General features: G+C 36.6%; 3 protein-coding genes across 8 annotated transcripts in view; 2 read left to right on the forward strand and 1 right to left on the reverse strand.

Moving 5' to 3' along the window:
• Positions 1 to 1868, reverse strand: part of LOC110463026 — a 45745-nt gene extending 43877 nt beyond the window's left edge. For both annotated transcript variants that reach the window (XM_021517359.1, XM_021517360.1), the window contains exon 1: positions 1547 to 1868. The gene's annotated coding sequence lies outside the window, so the exon portion shown is untranslated. The remainder of the gene's footprint in view (positions 1 to 1546) is intronic.
• The window catches only part of LOC110463023 (zinc transporter ZIP10-like), a 115782-nt gene extending 104130 nt beyond the window's left edge, over positions 1 to 11652 (forward strand). The window contains exons 1-9 of one of the 5 annotated variants that reach the window (XM_021517349.1): positions 2097 to 2179; positions 3804 to 4652; positions 5078 to 5267; positions 5755 to 5924; positions 6294 to 6461; positions 7086 to 7224; positions 7565 to 7879; positions 8310 to 8497; positions 8806 to 11652. In XM_021517349.1, the coding sequence (XP_021373024.1) occupies positions 3861 to 4652; positions 5078 to 5267; positions 5755 to 5924; positions 6294 to 6461; positions 7086 to 7224; positions 7565 to 7879; positions 8310 to 8497; positions 8806 to 8958 (2115 nt within the window). In that variant the 5' untranslated portion in view covers positions 2097 to 2179; positions 3804 to 3860 and the 3' untranslated portion in view covers positions 8959 to 11652. The other 4 variants (XM_021517351.1, XM_021517353.1, XM_021517352.1 and 1 more) reach the window with 4 other exon arrangements.
• An 8425-nt stretch (positions 11653 to 20077) lies between these two features.
• On the forward strand, positions 20078 to 25088 carry LOC110463033 (60S ribosomal protein L23). Its single transcript, XM_021517368.1, has 5 exons — positions 20078 to 20140; positions 21354 to 21437; positions 21774 to 21902; positions 24426 to 24539; positions 24975 to 25088. Exons 1-5 carry the CDS (start codon positions 20128 to 20130, stop codon positions 25055 to 25057), a joined length of 423 nt encoding a protein of 140 aa, XP_021373043.1. The 5' UTR covers positions 20078 to 20127; the 3' UTR covers positions 25058 to 25088.
• The last annotated feature ends 1520 nt before the right edge of the window (positions 25089 to 26608 follow it).

Genomic DNA, 26608 nt, shown 5'->3' on the forward strand with positions numbered 1-26608 from the left:
CCAACTGTCGTCGCCAGTTGTATGGCACACCTGCAGTGTGGGGAGGGATCACTTCCCCACCAGCTTACTCCCGCACTCCGTGCGAGTAACCCGTCAGCACGTTAGAAGTACGGTGGTAGTAAGGGGAGTGGGATTCTCTCCTCCTTAACTCCAAACTCAAAGTGGGGGGCACTAAAGTAGCCCCTGGACTTGTCTGTGGCATCCACAGGCAGGGGAGGTTAAGCTTCCCTATTATCCTCTAAAACCAAGTCATCCTACATCTTTTTACAAATTGGGAGGGCATTCTTTCCCTGAACATTTTATTGGCTACCTAGGTTCCTATTGTGATAAGACAGCTCCCTTCGCCAGTAATTGGTAGGATAACAGCTTAAATGGGGCCGCCTACAGGCAGCATGCCCATCAATGCAATTTGCAGGGGAGCACACTGTTGTATCGACCAACAGTGTTGCCACGTTCCCCGTAGCTAATGTTGGGCACTGTCACGGGGAGACTATTCTCATACTTATCAAGGCACGGGGTGACTGTGCCTATCGTGTGGATTGTATCCATAGCCGTGGTGTTCCTTGGGGAGATAAGCCCAGCAAGTCTAGAAGCTGTGATTATTGAGGCCTAAATCAAACACTGGCCTCCACCACTAATCTCATCTCCAAATGGGTACGGTAGGACTGTGCTTAACATATTGTTACTTAAGGAGTTACTAAATAACTTGTCGCTCAATTCTAGAGGGCGACAATGTATTATCTACTTAATAGGGGTTCCGACCTTCACAAAACACTGTTCACTTAAGGGGGGATCTGACCTTCGCAAAACACTGTTCATTTAAGGGGGATTCTGACCTCCCCATTAATCCACCTCCGGAGGGCCGACATCCGTCTGGCCGACGCCAAGCGCCAACACCTAGGCGGTTTCCGATCAATGGACTTCTTCCTGGCCATAACCAGGCCCCAGAAGGGGCCTTCATAAAACGGGGAGGAGTGTGGTGAATTTCGGGAGAGTTATCTCCCTTGGACCGTGGACCGCGCCGACACGAGATCTCGTGAGCTACGTGATATCATCGCTGTGACGCGTTGGCGCGGTCTCTTATACTTCTTGATATCGAACCAGCAACACGTGAGTGAATTTCCTCCACCTTGTCTTTGATTTCAGGAGCTGAGAGCATTTACAACTACTTGTTGTGACGGTGTGTGAATAACACACACCGAATTCACGACAAATTTATCAAATTAAAATTTGGTACAGAGGTGTATTAGCTTCTGATGTCGTTTACTTTATTCAGCATTTTTAAAGACTTTGCCTGGCGACGCTTGTTGTCACTTGAAGACGCTTGTTGTCGGTTGAAGACGCTTTTAAGTGAGACCGAACATGTATGTGTGCTGTGACCCATTTCAGTATAATATAGCATAGTGTGTAACGAACCCCTGTGGTCTGACGGTTGCTGTTGTTTAAATATTTTACTGACATGTTTTGTATGTTTTTGTCATATAAAATATAAGTGATTGTAATAAATTTACCACCTTTTAAATAACCTTATTTGTTTATTTTTTACCTTGTATTTGAAAAATTGTCGGAGCGTAATTCTTGTCAGCAGGGTCATATCCGTGCCAGCCGTCGATAAAATGCTCGGAACATATCCACGAACTTTCGTTAGGAACCCAACCATCCCTGTTAAGTGCTTTTACCATGTCTTCCGCTTCCGCATATCTTTTGGGAACCGAAAAAAACTTCTTACTTTCTTTGACCGGTCAAACTGGTTTGCGCACTTGTATACACTGCAGGTTTTCACCATGATGGTTGTTTACGTATATATCCAGGAACCCACTCAGTGGCATTTGTGCGCATGCGCGACGTACTGTCCAGCAGTTAACGTGAAAGGGACTAATTATTCAATTAAAGTCAACCTCATGATTAACGATACCACTCCGAAATCAAGGCGAAACTAAATATATATATTATACAGTCTGTGTCTAGACACAGATACATCATATATCGATTGACCTAGTTATGATTCCCCGAGTTAAAACATTCGGATAGCATTTTGATGAGTCATATAGCTTTGAGAAAACACTAGAAAGTTCCGAATGACTTTAGATATGTGAATCGGGAGTCTCGTGAATCGAGCAGCCATATTTGAATCACGTTTTCAGCCTGTGCACACGACACTTCAAAATTGCCACAAAAGGTAAATATTGAAGCTAGTCGGTTTAAAAGTAATGTTTGAGTTGAAAACATAACTTTTACCAACTTTAGGATGAATAAAGTATTGCAGAAATTGATCAAAGTATGTGCATACACCTTTGCGTAAGGTCAGGTGTGTCATGCGATAGATAGGCAGCTGGCGCGATATATTCGGAGCAGGCCTAGGTGCCGCCCGTCTCGTGGTGCTATTTCATGTGACTGATAGATCGTTTAGAGACTGTAGGACGCCAGTTCCTACACTAATCAGTTTCTTAAATATCCTTTGGTACAAAATATATAAGAACAAACTAACTATATTTGTGCTTTAGATTCAATTTATTATTTGATTTTTCTTTTGAAATTCTCATAATAATTTAAGTGAGATCAATGCAATCACGTGGTGGTTTTTTTAAGAAATAGCACAGATATTATATTAATCATATAAGACAGAAAATGATATGGTTGGGGTGTGTTTAAATTCTCATAATAATTTAAGTGAGATCAATGCAATCACGTGTTTTTTTAAGAAATAGCACAGATATTATATTAATAATATAAGACAGAAAATGATATGGTTGGTGTGTGTTTAGAAAGGGAAACCATACACTGTTTTCAAACTTTCAAGGTACGTTTCCATCGTCATAGATGTATAATGTTCCGTCTTAATGAAGTGGAAATTAACAAACCCCCAAAGATTGATGGGTTGCATCATACTCCAATATGTACAAGGATAATGAGGAGCAAAAAAAAAAAAGATTCAGAATAAATTATGCAGAACTTAAGAAATTATAATAGAAAATGAATTTGAACCGTAAACAGAAACTAGAATCAAGCTAATTGTGAATCTTTAGAACTGGTTATTGGCAATTTGCTATTATTTTTTTGTGTCTTGATTTCCAAATTGAACACTTTCAGGTTGTCAAATGATTTCATCTGAAAGAAACTCAACAGAAGTCATATTCTAATTTGGTTTGAATATTTTACCAAGGGGGTAAATACACTACACACTTTCCATTTTGAGCACACTCAATCTAAAAATAACCCTGAAAAACATGGAAATTGTGTCCGACAATTCTTGTGCCTTTGAGCATGCACTACTACCACAATATAGATGTTATTTTGTTGTCTTGATATGTAAGTGCCCCTGTCAGCCATTATTTTTTAATTTAGTTTAAAATATAACGTCATTCCCTAGGAAACTAAAATTCAATATTTCAGCTATTGGAATACTCGGATAATTGTTATCATTAATTAATATTTGGACCTCACAAGTTTCGTTTTCCTTTGACTCGAGTAATAAAATAGGGATAAGCTCAAGTAAGTTTAGATGTTGCATTTGATTTGTTTGTGTTTTAAGTCCTATTAACAGCTATGGTCATTTAAGGGTGTGCAGCTAGGTTTTGGTGGTGGAGGAAAGCTGGAGTTCCCGGAGAAAACCCACTGACCAACGGCCAGTACCTGGCGACTGCCCCACATAGGTCTTGAACCTGTGACCCAGTCAGGTGACGGCCCCCATGATGTTGCAAATTTGAAGGAGGAAAAAATATGATAAAAAAAACTTTGTCAAAATAATTGATGATACATTTACATTGTGAATAAACCTCAATTACACTAAATTGTTTTTGCAGATTGATAGACTGACCTTACAAGAAAAACTGACCAGAGGAGTCGACTGAACCAACAATATGTTGTTCACACAGAGTTCTCAGTTCTGTTTCATCTGTCTCACGTTACACACCCTCACCTGTCTCCCGACTATCGGCCACGCTAACAAAAGTCCAAACCTCTCTGCCTCACAACCTACCATTTCTTCTGAAACACATCAACATGGGATGCCTAATGATACCTCTTCAGATCACAATCATCACGACCATGAGGAAACGTCTAAAGAGACCAACCTCAAAGATGAGTTATTAAATGCGCAAAACCTTTATGTGACAGATTTGATTGATAGATTTGGTAGTGATGGTGTATTAAACTATGACAGTGTTATACATATGTTGGAGAGCCTGGGGATAAATCTTAAAGTACCAGCAAACCACTCCCATACTGAACACTCTCATCAAATAACTGATAGTCATGCCAGCCATAGTCATGATGCAGATCATTCAGAGCATATTCATGACTCAGATCACGAAAAACATAATCCAGAAACAGACCACGAAGATCATCATCATGATGGCTCGGATCATGAAAATAATGATCATGACTCGGATCATGAAAATCATGATCATGACTCGGATCATAAAAATCATAATCATGACTCGGATCATGAAAATCATGATGATCATCACCATACACATTCTAATAATACAAGTGTAGGTAGCCATAAACTTTCAAATAACTCTGATCATGATGTACGTAGACGTCGCTCAAGCAGTCTTGTGGGGAGGCAAAAAAGGAAGATACAAAATGAATCGGAGGACTCTCACAATCACTTAGAGGGAGGTGTTGAATCTCAGGCAAATAATGAAAAGGTAAATTACTGCAATACTATATCAATGATAATCTTTATATCATATTCATTTTTTTATTTTATTTTTAACTTGTCACCTTTGCTCACTAAATGCATAACCGTTCTACATTAATGCAAAGACCCCAAATGATCTTATCAGGATATCGATGCTGTGCCATTAATGTAAATGATAAACGAACAAACACACACTTAAAATATATAGCAATAACCAAGACTTTTCATTAGAGACACAAATAGAATTAAGATGAGAAGGGTGTATTTTAATTTTATTTGATGTGAATAAATGTATATGTTATATGGGCAATTTTTAAAAATGCTTATACAATTCAAACAAAAACAATCAGTTTTGACATTTTTCTGTTTATGTTATTATTTGTATGCTCTTTCAATAATTTGCCCTTTACAGTGTGATGATTTTTTTTCCAGTGTGATGACCTGATCAGCCGGTTTCACATTCACCGGGATGAGACAGTGACAACTAACCGGTTACTACAGATGTGTCCAGGGATACTGTGCACACTCTCTCGGGCCGAGTGTAGGAAAAAGGTCACTGACCATCAAGCCCACTCAGTCAAACAGGCTATCAATATCGCTTTCAAAGATATACCAGCAGAAGGGGTGTGTGTATTGTTTATGTCTTATATAATTGCCAGAAAGGGTTGAACCAAATAGTACATCTGGAAGTAGTGTCCTTATGCTGTTATGTGTCGTTGAATAAGGGACAAAGTTTTTCAACAATAAGTGAAGTTGAATGTTTATAATTAAAGGTCATTTAGAAGGGAAAATAGTCATGTACTTGATAGGTGAAGTAATCTGAGGTTATCTCCCCTGTCTGTGGAAAGAGCCTTGAACATATTTCTAAAGGTTTTTATGAAATCAGAATATAAAGCTGTCTCCCATTATTACTGCACCGTAGCACATGTTTAGTTTAGGTCCAGTGTAAGTTTTACATTTGAGATTATTTTTTTAATTTGTACATTTTGCAAACTTTAAAAAAAGCATTGATAGCTAGCTTGTATGATTTCATTTTTTTGAATTACATTTTCATATAATATACTGTTTGAAAAGAAAAATTAAAGTAGTTTTCTCTTTCTGCCTTTTAGTGTGGGGATATTCAACCATTGCTGTTGTGGTCATCAGTTTGGTTGGGCTTCTTGGTGTAGCCGTTGTCCCTATCATGCAGAAAGTCTTTTACAACCACCTGCTCCTGTTCCTAGTGGCTCTGGCTGTGGGGGCCCTAGCAGGGGATGCCTTATTACATCTCCTACCACATGTAAGTAATGATATAAATATATAATTAAGTAACCCTAGCTATGGGCCTCTACATTATGTATTGGGTAAATGGGGTTAATTTTCCTGCTGTGTGGACTGAATCTCCTGTGGAACTTATCATATAGGAAGGAGAAGATATCTGCTCTGTTCACATGCCTACACAATACTGTTAATTGTACAATAAAACTGTATGTTACTGGTTTGGAAGGATATAGAGTTACGTTAAACAAATTCCAAAATAAAAGCATACAAGAGACCCAAGAGTCATGAATCAGTTAAGATACTTGTAAATATATATACAATGTATGTATATTGTTAAATAATGTTTGCTACCAACCCCAAGTTCATGTATTATTTTATATCAATATAGGCACTGCAGGGTGGTCATGACCTCAGTAGTCATGGTAACAGTGAGGCAGATGACAGCCACAAGACAGCTGTCCTGAAGGGTCTGTGCGGAATGGGTGCTATTTTCCTCTTCTTCACCATGGAGAGGGTGCTGTCTATTGTCACAGACCTCAAACGCAAGCACAAGAAGGACAGTAGTGGAAACCATTATTTGTTTTCTAATTATTTCAGAATATCTGTGTGGGAGAGTTAGAAGGAAGTTTAATAACACTGTATAGATGTTGGAAATATAAAGATTTTACTAACCGTTTCTTTTACACCAACACACATCAAGACACGCATGTTGAGGTATTTATCCAAGTGACATTAGACAAGAGACAAGTACCTGGTGCGTAATAAGATAGATGAGTTGTGAAATTAACAAATTGCATTGATTATATGAGTTGTAATCTTCATTGTACAGTTCCTTACAGAGACTTAGGCCTAAAAAATAATACCTGTGTTTTCGCTAACAAGCCAGGAAAAAATAGGGTAGGTCGGTCGGAAATTCTTTTTATTTTTTAAATAGTTTTAACTAAGGCTATATAGAGATAGAAACCTGACTTTAATAGTCCTTCCTTAAAAATGGCCAAAAAATCTTCAGGGTAGACACAAAAATATTGGGTCGGTCGGGTTAGCAGAAACACGTGTATTTTTGTTCAGGTCTTACCTGTTTGGTTTAAATGTTTTGTGATGTAAAGATGGAAAAGTTGTATATCTGTATGTTTAATAATTGTTGAATTCATATTGTAGACAACATTGCATATCATTTCAGAAAGGGTCTGTGTTTGTGAAGGAGTCCGGAGATTTAGCTGATGACAATACAAGCATTCCACTGACAGAGTGTGGTGCCATGCATGTCACTGACCCTGACTGTAAGGAGCAGATCATGGGCATCCATCCAGGACAAAAAGGTAATGATTATTGATAAGTTGGCATTAAAATGGCTTACTGCTTAAACATACAGTATGTATCTGGTAGATTCATTAGTCAGAGGAGTATTTCAGATGTTGAGCCATTTTCTATTTAAAATATCATAAAGAAAATATTGATTGTAGAGAAAACATTATAGCAGAAAAAGACTTGTTGGCAGCTGAAAATAAATTTGCTCTGAAGCTGACAACTGATTTTCATTAGAAATATAAAAGCTATGCCCACCAACAGATGTGAGTTTACCAACAGCAATTTTTTTATGATATTGCTCAAACAAAATCTTATGATACATGTTGAAAATATGTTTTATTCTGTTTTTAGCCCTCACCAACTTCGCAGAGTCATCCCATAAGAATTGTTCACGTGACCATGTGGACCACGATGACAAGGACAAACAGTTTGACATGGTTGATCAGGAGAACCCCAGTTCCGTGCTCAGCCATTCCCATCATCATCATGGACACTCCCATATACTCCCAACTTCTGTGGCGTCCATTGCATCGATGGTCATTCTTGGAGATGGAATCCACAACTTCTGTGACGGGTTGGCGATTGGCGCAGCCTTCTCAAACTCCATAACTGGTGGCTTCAGTACATCTGTGGCCGTTTTCTGCCATGAGCTACCTCATGAAATTGGTACGTTCCATATTTTCTGTTAAAATATCTCTGCCTTGAACCGTCTTAGAATTTGACAGATTGGTAGTGTCTACAGTACTTAATTTATTTTTCATAGTTGTATGTGTTGAAGGTTAGATATTTAATACAATCTTTTCAAACAGGTTTCCAATAACCAGTTTCCAAAAAAATGTGCAGTTTAAAGTTACAGAAATCAAAACCTCAGAACAAAAATTACGTGAAGGAAAACCTGACTTACTAAGTATTTGGTAATTTTACAAAATATAAAAGTATTGTGCGTTGGAGACGTGAAGTGTATCAAAATAATATCAATAATATGTTTACATTTATTTCTATGGAAATAATTCTTTTCTGTTGATCATAGCGTGAACTTAGGACATGTTTATATAATTTTATGGATCCTTACTTTTCTTGTGTATTTTGTTTCAAGGTGATTTTGCTGTGTTGCTGAGGGCAGGAATGACGGTGAAACAGGCGGTCATGTATAACTGTGTGTCCTCCATCCTCGCATTGGTTGGCATGATAATTGGTGTTGCTGTAGGAAATTTCGGGGACTCCATTACCTGGGTGTTCGTGTCGGTGGCGGGCATGTTCCTGTACATAGCACTCGTTGATATGGTGAGTCATCTGTAGAAATATTGAAAAGACATTGATATATTTTGCCATACAAGTGAAATGCATATTGCATTGAATTAGAAAATCATTTTTCTTTATTTTTTCTTTTTTTAAAGTACAACGATGAACATATTACTGCATCAAAACTGCTTTGCACCATATTTCAATGGTATCATGTTTGACAAGGCTGTATGCCGTGCATTGTAAATGGGTTATTCAGAACAATTTTACTGTTATTTGGTAAAAGCCATAAAAAAGTGATAATACCAAGCTTAGGTGTTAAAGTAGTTGTTGTTTGTTTATTTCCGTAGTTGCCCGAGTTAACCGCAGTGGACACGCGTCAAGGTGAACATCCATTTTCCCACCTTCTCATCCAGTTAAGTGGCATGATCCTAGGGACAACCATTATGCTCATCATCGCTCTGTATGAAAAAAACTTGATGAACATCTTGGAACCAGTGTAATTTCTGAAGCAGCTAGCACAACGATCGTGGAAAACAATGTGACCAAGTGAGGAACTGTTCTGGATCTGGTATAACTGGGAAACAGCCAGCACAGGGATCATGAAACATCAAAGAAAAAGTCAAGATCTTTCATCTTACACATTCCTACTAAAATATTATACATATTGATACCTTGTGTCAAAGGTTTGCAGTCAGCAACATCTAAATGCAAACAAAATCTGAAATCTGTTTATAATGTTTGTCAAGGGAGATAACCTTAGTTATAAAACCGTTTGATAGGTGAAATGATCAACATTGAATTAACATGTTACTTCTAAACCCTATAATCGGATGATGTCCTTTTGATCTTTGTTTCATGTAAAGATTTTTTATTTTAATCTCAGTTCAATATTTTTTCCATGATCCGTCGACTAAATTGCATTCTGTTTGGAGCAACTCCTCAAAATAACTGAATAAAAATGAAAATAGGAATACTTGTAAATACAAGTTTGAGCAACTGTTCAAAAGACATTGATCAATTAGGCGTATTTATCTCTTTGCATTTACCTTAAATAATATTTTGCTTGCTTTAAGGAGACATCCTTAAATATCCGAAATTTGTTTATTAGTTTCAGCAACATTTGTTTGTAGCATTGGTAATGCGTTAATATTTTAGATATTCAAGGGCCATCATCCAAAGAAAGCCCTTCCAGAATATGATTTTAGCTTTATTTTGAAATATTACTCTAGGGCTGATGTGTGTGTTTTGAATGTATGCCGAAAACATTACCCAACATGTTACATGACTAACCTGCATGTAATCTCATATTGAATACTGTATGTTGACATTTGAATATATGTAGCTATATCTATACAAACTGCATATTTTTGTTCCATAAAACATGATGATCTCATTCTGAGAACCAATGTAAATCAAGAAAGATATAGATGTATACATTAGGTAGTTCATTTGGTATGTTGTATAGGCACAAATGCAAATTTTGAAATTCTAGCTTTCACTGCCCACTGTACATAAGTCAGTATGTCACTACTAGATGGTAGATATACTCTAAACGAACTTTAATCTTTCAGGCAAAAACTTCCAATCATAAAATTACCTGGTACATAAAATGTGTTCAGATTTCCAAACAATGAATATCTTCAAAAAATTACCACAATATTAAACACAATTGTTTTCCAACTGTCTTTTATGTAATCCTAAAATGTATTTGCATTTTTACTTCATAATAATTTTTAGAAGAAAAATAGGGAAATGATTTAGAAATCAATAAAATAGCAATATACTTTGCATTTAAGAACACATGTACCCGTTTAAGATTAGAAATAAACAGTGTTTGATCTGCAATGATGTAAAATCCAGTAACACTAACAGGTCATTTTATCAAAATATAGGGAAATATTAAAGAAATGGTCTAATTGGAAAGAAATATGTAGAGGCTATTCCACACATAAAAAAACTTTGGGAGCATTTATAATTGATGGTGGGTTTGAAACAATTATTGTATAAATAGAGATACATTAGGTAGAAAATGTTGAGGTCTTTCAGTTGACTTTCCCATTTAGCATTTTAAGTTGTCAACCTTTTTTCTTTAAGTTAGACAATCAAGATACATGTCAAATAGACACGATCTTTCAGCCTAGGAGTCCAAGCTAATTTGTTGGGTCAAAGCCATACTCCAAATGGCCTACTGAAAGACCTGAAAATTGATGTTTTATTGTGTAAAACAGGATATCTCTATGTGTAAGTAAGGTTAAGTTTGTCTTATTTTGTAAATATGAATATTCTATGTCTTGTTATGTAAAATAGAGGATCTTATATTAATTTCCATCTCACAGAGTTTTATGACAAAAGTCAAGAATTTGTGATGATCAAGTAAGATTTTGTCCGTAACATACCAAAGATATATTGCAGAATATTTGTGAAATATTTACCCAGCCAAACTTGAAATCGTAAATTTGATATAAATTTGCCTTAAAGATTTTTTCATTGTGTGACATTGCAATGCAGTTGAAGTCTGTGATGGTTTGAAGTTGTGATGTCACAATTGAAACAAGGGGAGCATACAGTCATTCACAGCTCTGCTAGGTGTTAAAAAATGTATTCATAACATATTGGATGTAATGGGTATTATACATTGATAACAGGGAAGCTATGTGCTGTATTGAGGATATATCTGTTAGATTAGATTATTAACGTTTAAATCTTATTTTGTAAAATTATTAATGAGGATATCTGACTAGTGTGTAGTTAAAAGTTTTATGATATTTTGTACATCAGCATGGTCTCTGATATGCTTAAAGTTTGATTTGGTTAAGAAAATTGCTTATAGCACATTGTATATATATACAACCTGTTTTGCTCTTGCCATTTTATGTCATTCTTATATTTGAATATATATTACGGAGGTGGGTATTAAGTTGCGTACTCATACACTCAGAAGCTTTAAGTCAAACAAGCGTTTAATATTTGTTTTTTATAGTTCAGAAAAGGTTATTAATAGTGAAGCTTGGTACAGATTTTTCATGGTATTATAAAGAAGGTACTGGTATGCTTTATATTTTTTTCACTTTAGGCAAAAATAGGTATAATAAAACAGAATGCAGGGGGACAAATGACTTCCTGTTATAAACTTGGAGTTATGAGCTGTAATTCTTTTGTTCCCACACACTTCTTCATTTTACGAAGGAATAACAGGAATAACATTGCATTTAAGTATTGAGATTTTAAATACATTTTCTGTGATGTGTATTCCTTCTGATACAATAATAGTAAATAACCTAAAAATCTAACTGTCAGCTACACATTTTGAAATAATTTGGAAATGAATAGCTTTAATTGATGACATATTCAGATTCCCATCATTATAACTGTCATCGTTAAAATCCAAGGGTTCCGCTTACTATATATAACTTTGTGTATATAGATTATACTTGAGTAGTGTAGGTGTTTGTATCTGCTGTAAATCCTTGTATGACATTCCAGTCCCACTGCCTTGTTTGGAAATCCAGTGCTAATAATTGATTAATTTTTATTAATGCAGTCAAATGTTTTACATGTATCAGTATAACAACAAAAAAGTATATGATTTGGGGATAGAGTAAGTCACTGTTTCCTCTTTTCCTGATGTGATCCGTGAAGGCCCTAAATTTGTTTACTGTATAAAAATGCTTATATGTAATAGTTAAATACTGTATACTGTGAAATTTTCGCTGCAGTTTAATTTTCACCATTTTTGTCCTCTGCAATAAGGGCGAATTTATCATTACAGCGAATACAAGTACACAGTTTGCCCTATATAGTAATTACATGTGAAGGGCGAATATTTGACTGAGGGAAAGTTTCCCGTTATGCAGTAGTGAGGAGTTGAAAGTTATTTAACTTGTATGTGGTACTTGGTGCTACATGTGTAGAAAGTTGTCTGACCTTTTCCAGTGTGAAGGAAGTATGAAATGTTTGCAGAATGCTATTAAGTGTGTAGTGTTTAAACAACCTTATATCTAAGAATAATCATATTGTATTTCTTCAGATAATCTTGATTATTTTTCCTTAAATTTAGACAAAATTATTCAGTATAGCAATTTACTATTATGTAGATAAAGTTAATTCAATTTATTTACTCGCATCAGTTCCAAGGAACATTATTCATATATCTTAAGTTGCATTATTCCAGATGCTGTTCTTGTTGGTGCTGGAATGATTATAGTCTTTTTATTAATTCACATATGAAAAATTACAAAACATTGATATATAATGTTTTATCTGATTGAGATTGTCTGTACCAGTGTTTTTTGTTTCAATGAACCTTTGTGATAAGAAAGCATTGTCATATTTTCAAGGGTTTGTATGTAGTTGTAGATAACCAGATACCGGTATTCATGTCAAACACATATTTTGAACAAAATAGTAATGTTGCCTGTACTGCCACAGTATGGAAATCGTTGAATATGTCTCACCTTTTATTCCGGACAACCCTGATGTCAAGTCCATAATTTTGTAATCAGATTGAGAAATGTAACTTAATTCATTCACCCCTGAAATTGCATAATGAACTATTCCAACCTTTGAAGTGGAAGAGTTCAAATGTGTCTTCAGGGGTGAGTGAGTTAATGTACAATTTGTAGTCATAAGGTTAGATGAAACCTTCAGATCATTTTGACATTTTGATGTTTTTGACAATAATTTATTACAACAATCATTGTGGTAAAAGATATTAAAGTTTTCTTTTTTATTAGCTCACCTGGCCCGAAGGGCCAAGTGAGCTTATCCCATGGTGCAGCGTCCGGCGTCCGGCAACTTTTTCCTTTAAAATGCTACTTGTCCTGAATGGCTCAGAGGATTTTGACCAAATTTGGTCAGGAGCATCATTGGCCAAAGGGTTCTCAGTTTTGTATAAACGGAGGGTATAACCCCCCTGGGGGCAGAGGGGCGGGGCCAAATAGGGGGAAAATAGGTAAATCTTTAAAAATCTTCTTCTTCTCAACCAATAGAAGGATTTTGACCAAATTTGTCCTAGAGCATCTTTGGACAAAGGAGACTCAAGTTTGTATAAACGGAGGGTGTGGCCTCTTTGGGGGCAGAGGGGCGGGGCCAAATAGGGGAAGTAGAGGATTTTTTCTCTCCTACTATACAAGTGAAGGGATTTAAACCAAATGCAGTCTGAAGCTTGGTCAGGAGCATCATTGGCCAAAGGGTTCTCAGTTTTGTATAAACGGACGGTATAGCCCCCCCTCGGGGCAGAGGGGCGGGGCTAAATAAGGGGAAAAAAGGTAAATCTTTAAAAATGTTCTTCTTCTCAACCAATTGAAGGATTTTGACCAAATTTGTCCTAGAGCATCTTTGGACAAAGAAGACTCAAGTTTGTATAAACGGAGGGTGTGGCCCCTCTGGGGGCGGAGGGGCGGGGCCCAATAGGGGAAATAGAGGATTTTTTTTCTCCTGCTATACAAGTGAAGGGATTTTAACCAAATGCAGTCTGAAGCATGATTAGGGACAAAAGAATCAATTTTGTATAAACTGAGGTGTGTGGGCCTCCTTCTAAGGGCAGATGGGTGGGGCCCATTAGGGGAAATAGAGGAAAACATCAAATATCCTTCTCCTTTTGTACCGATGAAGGGATTTTGACCAAATTTGGTCTGGAGCATCATTGGCCAAAGGGTTCTCAGTTTTGTATGAACGGAGGGTATGGTCCCCCTGGGGGCAGAGGGACGGGGCCAAATAGGGGAAAATAGGTAAATCTTTAAAAATCTTCTCCTCAACCAATTGAAGGATTTTGACCAAATTTGTCCTAGAGCATCTTTGGACAAAGGAGACTCAAGTTTGTATAAACGGAGGGTGTGGGCCTTCTGGCGGCATAGGAGCGGGGCCCAATAGGGGAAATAGAGGATTTTTTTTCTCCTACTATACAAGTGAAGGGATTTAAACCAAATGCAGTCTGAAGCATGCTTAGGGAGAAAAGAATCAATTTTGTTTAAACTGAGGTGTGTGGATTCCCCTTCTTTGGGGCAGATTAGTGGGGCCCATTAGGGGAAATAGAGGAAAACATTAAAGATCCTTCTCCTTCTGTACCGTTGAAGGGATTTTAACCTAACCAAACTTGTTTTAGAGAATCTTTGGGCAAAGGGAATTGAATATTTATAAATGGAAGATGCAACTTTGTTACTTGTACTCCTTTGATAAACCTGAATGGTACTCAGCAGGTTTTAAATTGAAAAATAAAATACCAGGTGAGCTATTAAGGCCCCTGGGCCTCTTGTTCCTATTTCCGAAACATTTTCCTAGAAGAATCACATGCAAATAATTGTTTTTTTTTATTTCTGGCATTAATATAGCTGCCTACTTGTGGAGTGTAGAACAGACATAGCTGTACAGACAGCTGCTTGTTTTAACACACACAACTATATTTTATAATTCTAAAGCTACCACCTTGTCTTTTTCACTGTTTAATCAAAATAATCCTGATTTTTTTCACATATTTCAACTTAATATTTTTTTAAGAAATCCTGTTTACCTTTGTATAAACATCTTTCTATATTTTTTTTATATATACTGTTCAGCTCCCTGCCACAGATTGAATGTTGCAACATCCCTTATTCATTCATCAAGGTTTTTTTTCTTTATATGACTTAAAGAACCATATTACCCAGAGTCATGATATTTGGTGGAAGATCAGTGGGGTGAAGGGTATCAAATTTGTTCCAATACATAACCTAGATACACATTCAATGTCATACCTAAAATGTACAAGTTTTCAAATAACTTCCTCTTATGACAATCGGTGCCTAGAATACTGATGTTAAGCTGAAGCTTGCTTAGATAAAGTGGCAGCAAGTGTTATTCTAACAAATAACCTTAACCAATATTCAAGGTTGCAGGGGTCAAATTTATTAAAAGTTTTCTAACCATATCCTCTATAGCACGAGGTCTGCGTAATGATGATATTCAGACGTTAGCTTGCAGAGGAAAAAGGCTATAGATTGTGTTCAAATGAATTACCTTGACCCCTATGCAACTTCACGGCAATCTTTTGTTGTCAAGTATTACTGCCATTTAATATCAGGTGAGAAATGCAGGCACTAGTGGCCATTTATTTCAAATAGAATATTTAGAAATTTTGGCTCTTTTGAGCTTAAAGTATGTTAATGCCAGTTGCGCTTAAATAGTTACATAGATCTAAACTGTAGATTTTTAAAACAGGGTAATTGTAGAAAGAGTGATTTTGGATTTATGTATTTGCCAATTAAATCAGCATAATTATCCAGCTGTATCTAGGTTAAATTAGTAGATTCTCTTTATTCTGAACAGTCCAGTTTTAGAAAAAAAATGTTTTCTTTATTACATATAATAATACCGGTGAACTGTTATGTTCTGCAGATGGGTAATGGTAGACATACATCATTGTAATATAATTGTATTTGCTAGATACAGTATATACAGATGATACCATATGACAGGTGCTGATATGGGGCTATACATGTTGCTTAAGAAAAAACTTCATTCTTTGCACAACGTAAGTGAGAGCAACCCCTAGAATCTCGAGGATCGATACTGCAGCATGATGTCGCGTCTGTGGTTAATGTTCTCCTTATAGTGAATCGTTTCCTATGTACACCTCCACTTAACTTCTGTTTAAATTTAACTATAGCAAAGTTGGGTCGGGACGTTTCTGGTCAAATTTATTAAAAGTTTTCTAACCATATCCTCTATAGCACGAGGTAAGTCCAGGGTCCAAACTCCGGTGGGGCCCCATAGAGTGATAACATCTGAAGTCCAGGGTCCATACTCCGGTGGGGCCCCCCTAAGGATGTATATTTTGTTTTGTTCACACCTAGTATTTCTCATAAAAGTGCCGCAATGTATGATTATTATTTTCAGAAATGATATATCAAAACAATAGTCGAACCGAAAATAATAAATTAAATACTTATTTACAGTTTTCTTTAGTGGCACGAGGGTCCTTAAACGTGAAAACAAAAATGGACATTTTCCTGTCCACGTAAAGAGTGCCAAAGGCTCACGATTGACCTGATAGTATATAAGGTTCGTTGCAGTAGTTGGTGCGGATTGATTGGTCCCCGCTACTTATATATAACAATCGCTGTCAAAGTGTAGAGGTCGGCGGTGTTGGAAACCCCCCATGTACCTGTCATTACCCGATTTTCAAATATAAAAGAACACTTATTGTCCATCATGACTTTAACTTGAAATGTGTACCATTTATGACTGTTAAATTGTGACACAAATATTTGTGAATAAAACTCGCTTTACACTGAAATGCAAATTAGTTTTGTTTAACTTCTATAATGGGTCCAAACACACGTGTTCCTATCAAAATCATCATTCCGTCAAATTGCAAAAGAGATGAGGGTCCAATACTAGGGGGAATTCGAACGGAGAATCTGTGAACACTTAAAGAGATATACATGTACCAGAGGTTGCTACTTGTGATCTATGCAGGCCTGTCAGTCCTTTTTTATAATTGAATACCCTTATCTTATATGAAATTATTATGCAACCTTTGTTACCACCCACTGCACATGTACATCATTTTCACTTGTTTTTGAGAAACAAAGTCGGTTCTTCAATGCCTCCAAATGCAACCGGAAGTGAAGTGGACAGAATTAAGAAGCACCTCAAGAAGCGACTAGACGCTTACAACGGTGTCACCTGCAATGAACCAATAGATAATTGGGTCCTTTTGGTGAATGAGAGAAATTGTATCTTACGTACTAAATACAGACCTACTAACGTATTTATTTGGATGTAAATACTTTGGAAACAGATAAGTGTCCCGTGGGATATCCGATAGATTTCTTGATAAGATGTTGTTGTTTTGGCAAACACTAATTGTTGAGAAACAACTCGGGCGATTCATATCGAAAAGACGGATATTACAAGGACCCTAATGATTACTGGCTAGACGTCAGCGATACAGCCGTTATGGAACACATAATTAACATATTTTCAAATAATTGCACCTATGCCAAAGATGTAATCAGTTCAGTCGAAGATCCAGGTTTAACCATCGTCGGATACCCACGGTTTATTTCGCTTCGGTACTCACTCATCACGTGATGAGTGAGTACCGAAGCGAAATCAACCGTGGGTATTATATCCGACGATGAGGTTTAACTTACTTACAAACTTTTGCTCCTGTCTTTTGAAGCGTACCCTTTTCAATTATTCAATGATAGGCGCAGTTATTTCAAGATATGTTAATATACGTCACTTATTGGTTGTGTAACAAGAAACATTTCATAATCCATACTTACCAACCTTACCAAACTAACCATACTTACCAACCTTACCAACCTACTTTACCAACCTTACCAACCTTACCATACTTACCAACCTTACCAACCTTACCATACTTACCAACCTAACCATACTTACCAACATTACCAACATTACCATACTTACCAACCTTACCATACTAACCAACCTACCTTACGATACTTACCAACCTTCCTCAAGTTACCATACTTACCAACATTACCATAATTACCAACCTTACCAACCTTACCAACCTTACCATACTTACCAACCTTACCATCCTTACCAACCTTACCATAATTACCAACCTTACCAACCTTTCCATACTTACCAACCTTACCAACCTAACCATACTTACCAACCTAACCATACTTACCAACCTGAAGAAAATGTTTAAAGGTGTTAATATGGCTTCCAATAAAACAAACCGTACATCGTATTTCAACTCCAGTGACAGATCGGTGGTGATGGAGCCACCAGGGCCCCCTTTACATGTAATATATGCACTGGCCCCAAAAAGAAACGTTACATTATTGATAGAATTTTTATTAATGTATTAAAAATACTGTAAATTCACTCGGACAAAATCGATATCAATGTGTGTTGTATCAATATAACCTTACCAACCTTACCATACTTACCAACCTTACCATACTTACCAACCTTACCATAATTACCAACCTTACCAACCTTACCATACTTACAAACCTTACCAACCTACCTTACCACACTTACCATACTTACCAACCTTACCAACCTTACCATACTTACCAACCTTACCATACTTACCAACCTGAAGAAAATGTTTAAAGGTGTTAATATGGCGTCCAATAAAACAAACCGTACATCGTATTTCAACTCCAGTGGCAGATCGGTGGTGATGGAGCCACCAGGGCCCCCTTTACATGTAATATATGCACTGGCCCCAAAAAGAAACGTTACATTATTGATAGAATTTTTATTAATGTATTAAAAATACTGTAAATTCACTCGGACAAAATCGATATCAATGTGTATTGTATCAATATACTGACTTCAGCTTAATTTAAATGTCTCCGTGACATGACGTCACTAGTGTTTATCCAGCGTATGTAAAAATCACGTTCACATAATAAATATCCTATGAAAGAACCCCTGGCGTTGGCCACAGCCCGACAACGACGTCGCATGGAAGCAATATTAGTCGGTTTGCAGACCTTATCGGGTCATCTGCCGCTCTTCCTGAAGGGCCGTACGTCCTTAACTGGTCCACGTCTGGTTAACTGCTGACGTCGATTTCTCACTCCTCTGTCAAATTGATTCTAGAGGTGCTCAATGGAATGGAGATCTGGTGAAAGCGATGGCCAATCAAGCACAGTAATGTTCTGTTGACGAATAATGTCAATGTTGACACGTGCGACATGAGCACGCGCCGCCATTTGTCACCATGAATGCTGTATCATTTAACGGCTGACGTCGTCTCGCCGTTGCATGCACCCTTCGTATACACGTGCAAATCGTGACCTTTCGCGATTTTATCGACGTTTACCTTTCTAACCTCCAGCTTGAGGACAATATCACAAAGCAATATAACGTCATTTTTATATTTCATATGTTATGAAAATGGCTAATTCAAATCATGTAACGTACACATGTACGTGTCACATTCTAAATACAGATATTTGGAACTATTGATACGGAAAATACATATGTAAAGTTACAAATCTATGCATTATTTCTAGTTTGAATTGTTATCGTAATCAGAGATAATCTAATATTACAATAAATATTGAAAAAAATATCTGCTTTAAAAGACAGATATTACATCATAATTAGGAGATATATGTATATTAACATAGAAACAGTAAATATACCTTCTTATACAGGAAATATAGAAATTCAAGTGTGTATTTTTTTTAATTAGACCTTTATTAAAATTACAATTATATGGTAATTCATACGATCTCCATTGTATGCAGAGCCTAGTATATATGAAACATTACCGAAAAAGTATGTTGCAATACATCCGAGTGATTGCGGTTTACGTTTGGTACAGATAAAATACCTGTTTTAAAATGGAGATATATAGCTGTATTTAAACATAGATTAGTAAAAGCACGGACTTATATAGCAATCTTAAATGGCCGTATTTAAAAACTCCAACCGATTGCTCTTACAGTGTCACCGACGAAGATCGTCGACTGAGAATTATTATATAATAATTCAAAGAATTTAAAGAAAAAATTATCGAAAAGTCAAATTTACTACTGTATGAGAGTGGTCCATTAAATTTCAAAATACTGGTCAGGAGGTAAATCAGTACATTCCGGCACCTGTGTCCCTCTGTCCCTACAAGTTTTGTGTGTTACATTCACTTCCGGTACACTTGCGCATTTGTTACTTCCTTTTTCCAATCCACTATGTCGAAGAGAGGTATGAAAAATTACATGTACGTTTTGAAATCGACCAACATCGTCTTTGGGTTTCATATGAATCCAAAATAAATACATATTTTGCAAAGAAATCAATTAAGTGTTTATGTAAATTGCGCTAGACTTGCGTGATTTCCCCCAGAAATATATATAAACGGTCTCGATAAATCATAAACACAAGTTTGCATGTGTACAAATGTTGTTTATGACGGAATATACGATATCATCTTATGAAGTATACGTAATCATGAAATGGTGTCGCTGTCTTGGATTTAACGTAATTAACGAATTTAAAGAGAGGGAAAGTTGTCGCTGAACAGAAACAGCCACTAAAGCCAGTGATCGAGCATCCGTCGATCACAGAGTCACGTTACAATCACACATGCTATACAGTACAGTACTGATATGGGTCACAACACACCTAAACATACACAAGTGAATAAGCTTCGTCAAAGCACTGTGTATGTTTATGTGTGTTGTGACCCATATCAGTATAGCATATGTGTGATTGTGACCCTGTGCGTCAATGTTGCATGTAATATACTTCCGATATCAAAATCGATGGTTTGACTATTGAATGTCTCGTAATTTAGATTATTCTCCTTTCTCCTTTGTGTCCAAAGTATACCTAATCTTGATTAAACAAAGGTTCAAAATTATTAAATGGATGACACATAGTTGATTTTGATATGTAATTAGATGTCATCCTCGGCCCACAGCACAGGCAGTTGTTTCTGTTAGTGTTAATAAAAATGTTCCTGACAATAAGAAGTCACACCCTTTTCATAAAATATCACGATTAGGGTGTGACATAAGTATTTTATATGGGTAGTGTTTGACTTTTTATAGTCGGGACCATTTTTATTGACATTAACAAATATTAGTGCCTGTGGCCCACAAAGGTGATGGGTCATGGCACACATAGACTTTTTAATTCAGATATTTGTAATAAACCCCTGTGCTCAATATCGCATCATTTCCAAACCCAGGGTCCTCGACTGTCAGCGTAGTTAATTTACAAGACAGTAGGGTCTTTTTGAAATTTTATAAAAAGATGCAGGAATTATTAAAAAGAAAACCAAGTGAATGGAAGCATGCATGCCCATCAGATTGGTATGGTTAGTATATACGTTTGAAAAGTTGTGCATAACTGGATGCAGGAAGTTTGATACCACTATTTCGTAGTCCTGAATGTATGTTGCACTTTGTTTCAGGACGTGGAGGTTCCGCGGGAGGAAAGTTCCGTATCTCGCTGGCTCTGCCAGTCGGGGCAGTTATCAACTGCGCTGACAACACAGGTATTGACATGCATCTGAAACATCATCATCTTGGAAGTTGTAGTTCCCCAATTAACATACTTTACAAAAAAATTATCAACAATATTTCACAAACGAATAATATTTCTGAGAAAAAAAGTCATGCTGAACTGACAACGATTTTAAGATAATTGCGTATAGAATTCTTTTGATGATATGTAAGACTTCCTTTTTTTTCAAAGTCTGTAATTTACCCAAAACAGGTTTTTATTTTGTAAATTTGATAGTGGTGTAAATTCTGTCAGAGGGCTGAATGATGATAAAGAGTCCGACAATTATTGCCATGTATAATTTACTAAATTTTCTTTCATATTTTAGGGGCTAAGAACCTGTATGTTATTGCTGTAAAGGGCATCAAAGGTCGTCTGAACAGAATGCCAGCAGCTGGAGCCGGAGACATGATAGTAGCCACCGTCAAAAAGGGCAAGCCAGAACTCAGAAAAAAAGGTGATTCATATTTTAATAAATGACCCTCAGTTATTTTATGGAGGACTGCATATGCCATGATTGTACACCCTCGATATCCAGGGATTACGATCACTTTCGCTTTCTACACCCCTGGAATATGTCATAGCAAAAATGAAGGCACGCGGCTAGCTATTTGATTGGTGTCGGGTAATAAAAAACTGACCAATCTAGGCTGATACTTGTCCTTTGAAGATTACAAAGAAGCGACGCCTGGCTTCAAAGCCTTTCATTGTTTACCGTTATGCGACCGCAAGATTCTTTTGATCAAAGGACCAAACTAGTCTTGTCTCACAAACAAGGTGCTGCACACTAAGCCTTCAATTTTGCTCTTGACATATTCCAGGGGTGCAGAGAGTGAAAGTGAGCGTAACCCCTGGATATCGAGGATGCCCATAGAGTTTTGCATGTGTAATTTGTGACTGATCTGAAGATCAAAATGGCCCATACACCAAGCCACTTCATGAACATCATCTGAACTGTGACAGTCTGCGACGTTAGGCACTAGCCTGATGCCCACGACTAGTAAATTTAAGTCTGGACTAGTATTGAAAATATTTAACTAGTCCAACTGGACTAGTGGCAATTTTCCTCCAAAATAATGGAAATATTATTAATGGTATATATTTTGCACTACAAAGCTTGTCACAAGTTCTAATCTTATCGTAAAATACGGTATTCTTCGAAGCTTCAAAGTTTCGATGAGACTGGGTTCCAGATTTTAGTAGTTACCGAACATAACTTCCGGTTTATAACCACGTGAAACCAACCATGGTGATGTTGCTAAGTTAGAGGAAAAGTTCAAAACCAGCTAAGCCTGTCCGTGAACAGACAGAAAAAATTGCTCCAACATGAAAGAAAAATTTACGGTTCTGGCCAGTGCTTAAAGGCTCAATGGAAACAACAGTAATACTGTATTAGAGATAATTGGCGATCACGTTCCGTGCTCCGTTTCCTTAGTTAATTATTGAGAGACATTTTGTTTTGATTTCTAATAATTTTCCAATTTAGATCACAATTTACAATTCATGCTGTAAAAAAGACCAGTCTGTAATTTGGACTAGCAAATTCACAGTTGGACTATTAAAATTAATAGGTGCTGACATGAGATTCAGTTGGACCATTATGTCAAGCCCTTTGAATGCAAGCTGAAAATTAAAGCAAAGAAACTTTGATTTTAAGGATCTAATGGCAAAATACTTAAAAGAAAACTTTGAAAATACCACTATTTTCCATTTGGATTGGGCAAAATATGTAACAGTTCTAGTCTAAATTGTTTTCATCACAGCTAGCTCTAATGAACTGTTACTACATCTATTTGATTCCAATCTGTTTTATATATTGTCTGTTTACTTCAGTATTGGAAAAATAATTCTTAACACCCTCCAATTATTCCAAAGTAGCTGTTAATCGACTTTGTTATTGTCATTGAAAACAACTCTTATACTAATATACAACATAACATTTGATATAGCGCCCTATCTAGCTAACATAAGCCACTCTAAAGCGCTTTACAGTACATAAATATACAATTTTATACAGTCAATACAATTAGCATATATATTAATCAATACAATATTGAGGAATTCGCAGGAGCTGCCTTATCAAACGCTAACTACTAGTACAAAGCCACCTGGCTAATATCTCCCTATGAGTGTATGCCTGCGTGTGTGCTTGAGATGTATTGTGTTCTGTTTGTAGTGGGACCATGATTCCAACGGTATCATTTATAGTACCACCTCCCTTGAATGCTACAGCACAGATACTGCAACACCCACCCCAGACCTTTTTATACTCCACCTGGGTTGTTTGAGTTGTGTGGGCAGGAGAAAAACACTTTCTCTAATATTCCATGCATACGGCGACTTCCTGGATCGAACCCTGGTTGCCTGCTTGGAAGGCCAGAGTGTTAACCACTCGACCAATCCAAAGCCACCTGGCTAATATCTCCCCATGTGTGTATGCCTGTGTGTGTGCTGGAGATGTATTATGTTCTGTTTGTAGTGGAACCATGATTCCAACGGTATCATTTAAAGTGCCACCTCCCTTGAATGCTACAGCACAGATACTGCAACACCCACCCCAGACCTTTTTATACTCCACCTGGGTTGTTCGAGTTGTGTGGGCAGGAGAAAAACACTTTCTCTAATATTCCATGCATACGGCGACTTCAGGGATCGAACCCTGGTCGCCTGCTTGGAAGGCCGGAGTGTTAACCACTCGACCAATCCGCCCATATTATTACATAATGATACCAACTTGGTTTTAAATAGAAATCCATGTGATTTGAAAATTTTCCATAATCCTTTTCAGGGTAGTAGATAGTTTGCAATGAAATTGTATCGGCCCATAACACATGAATCCTGCTATGGGATGACATTACACGATATTACAGTAGTATGTGAAAACATAAATTTACTTGTTACTGTAGTTCAAAATGCTGATTTATTGCTGAAGTTACCTGACCATTTTACATGATCTCAATGTGTGTTTTTGTATTTCCAGTAATGCCTGCTGTGGTGGTGCGGCAACGTAAATCAGTCCGGAGGAAGAACGGGGTGTTTATATACTTTGAAGACAATGCAGGGGTGATAGTGAATGTCAAGGGGGAAATGAAAGGTAATCATTTTATCATGGCTTATGTTTAATCTCGATGTATAAAAACAATACAAAAATTACGAAGTATACATGTTCTCCAAGCTAATTTCTTTTCAATACATGTATTAGGAAATATTGTTCAGAATTTTGACAAGTAATTATTATTGTCTGGAGATGAACTGCTGTAAAATACACTAATTAAGATATTCCGTCTTTAAGTATTGCAGAGTTATCTCTCTTGAGAGCAGGTATTGATTGTTACGTCATTGGTTTGTGTGAGAAAATTACGTCGTTTTCTCAAAAATTGATGACGTTACTCTCATAAACAAATGACGTAACAATCAACCCCTGCTCTCAAGAGAAGATAACTCTGCAATACGCAAAGACGGAATATATACAAAAGAATGAAACAATGGATGTCAGTTTGATAAAAACTGTTAATTTAATATCTTTCAGGGTCAGCTATCACCGGTCCTGTAGCGAAGGAATGTGCAGACTTGTGGCCCCGTATCGCATCAAACGCCAGCTCTATCTCATAGACTACACTGTAAATAAATGTCTTCAAAGGGAGTCTGATTTTTTTTTTGATTTATTTGATGTCAATATTTGACCTCAGCTTCTTAGAAAGTTGATGTTTTTGTACAGTCTCGAGTTTATCAAATTATGGAGATTAGTCTTCATTGTATTTTTACAAATTATGGGACGGTCAAATGTCCAACAAAACTAAGATACAAGCCAGAATTAACTTTGATCACAATACAGGAATTACATCAAATCGGCTTTCAAAATGATTTATGGTTTTGATTATTGAACTAAAATGAAGGGTGCAGAAGTTGGGTTCTTACTCTAGATGCTTACTCCAATAAATATATCACATCTGTATCCAACTACGAATGTTTCAATTCATCTTGAATTACTAAATTAATTATCAATTAAGTGATGTGTTGAAAGATTAATTTTATAATCCTGATGAAAATTTCTCAAGTAGAATTACTAACATTAAATAGTGAAGGCTGCTGACTACGGATTTTGCTGATCCGGTTTGAATAAAGACTGAATTTTTGTAGCCAAAATACCAACCAATATGACAATATCCTGGACTCTTGCAACACACGTTTAAAAAACGCCTAATCTCGTATATATATATATCTGCAGGATATTATGAGGGAAAGTGTCCTTCTGAAGTGACATGTTGGTGGAAGCATCTGCTCTGGTATCAAAACATCCGAACACACCTCAAAATTATCGCCATATATTGAAGAGGCTATTTTTCGATGAACAATATGAAAACACTGCAGATAGTGAATCGGTTGAAGGATATTGATTAGAGATGTTCACCATGCGTGTTTTAAATCCTGATGTTGCTTCCCCTTCCAACCTTCAGATTTAAAACGCTATTACGGCTGATAATGGTGGCCTTCTTTCATCAACACGCACATACACTGTCATTTTGAGTCTGCAAAATAATGTTGCATAAACAAAAATATTGTTGGTTACACAACATTCTTTTCTTGGCTATGGAATATGGTTTTGTCATTTAATTGTGGAGCACTTGTGTCTTATTTCCTCAACTACCTGGGTATACCACGAGAACCAAAAGAACAAGATTCACCCAGAGAAGGAATTGATGCACTCTGATCACCTTTCCTCCATTGGTATGGTGAAATATTATTAATTTCATAGATAAAATAATTGATTCCTTGCAGCAAGTAATTATAAGTATTAGATTTAACTGCAAGATTTTGTTCTTCACTTTTCCTTCTGACTTGTATTTGTTGTCACGTTACTGCTGTGCAAATAGGTGACAATGTATTCATATGTAACGCCAGTTTGTATTGGCATGTTATTGGTATATTTGTAAAAAGATGATGGCTACAACTGAGATGTACTCTGACATTCCATCAGACGGCCTACCTCACATTGAGCACTAACAGAACAATGTTACAGTTGATAGTTTAAATTAAAGAGGCTCCACCCTTTCGCAATTAACCAGCAGAATTCAATGAAAGTTTCACATAATGGTTATGTCACTATGCAGTGATGAATTGATGAAAATCTAAACATTCTGATAAAACTGGGTATTACCAAAA

This window comes from Mizuhopecten yessoensis, unplaced genomic scaffold (genome assembly GCF_002113885.1).
Source record: "Mizuhopecten yessoensis strain PY_sf001 unplaced genomic scaffold, ASM211388v2 scaffold10857, whole genome shotgun sequence".
Lineage (NCBI taxonomy): Eukaryota > Metazoa > Mollusca > Bivalvia > Pectinida > Pectinidae > Mizuhopecten > Mizuhopecten yessoensis.

What these genes read in the sequence shown, in the direction of transcription:
- LOC110463033 (XM_021517368.1), top strand. An exon ending in CAACTGCGCTGACAACACAG is followed by an intron (nt 21,438 to 21,773) that starts GTATTGACATGC and finishes TTCATATTTTAG; the next exon opens with GGGCTAAGAACCTGTATGTT. An exon ending in TGTCAAGGGGGAAATGAAAG is followed by an intron (nt 24,540 to 24,974) that starts GTAATCATTTTA and finishes AATATCTTTCAG; the next exon opens with GGTCAGCTATCACCGGTCCT.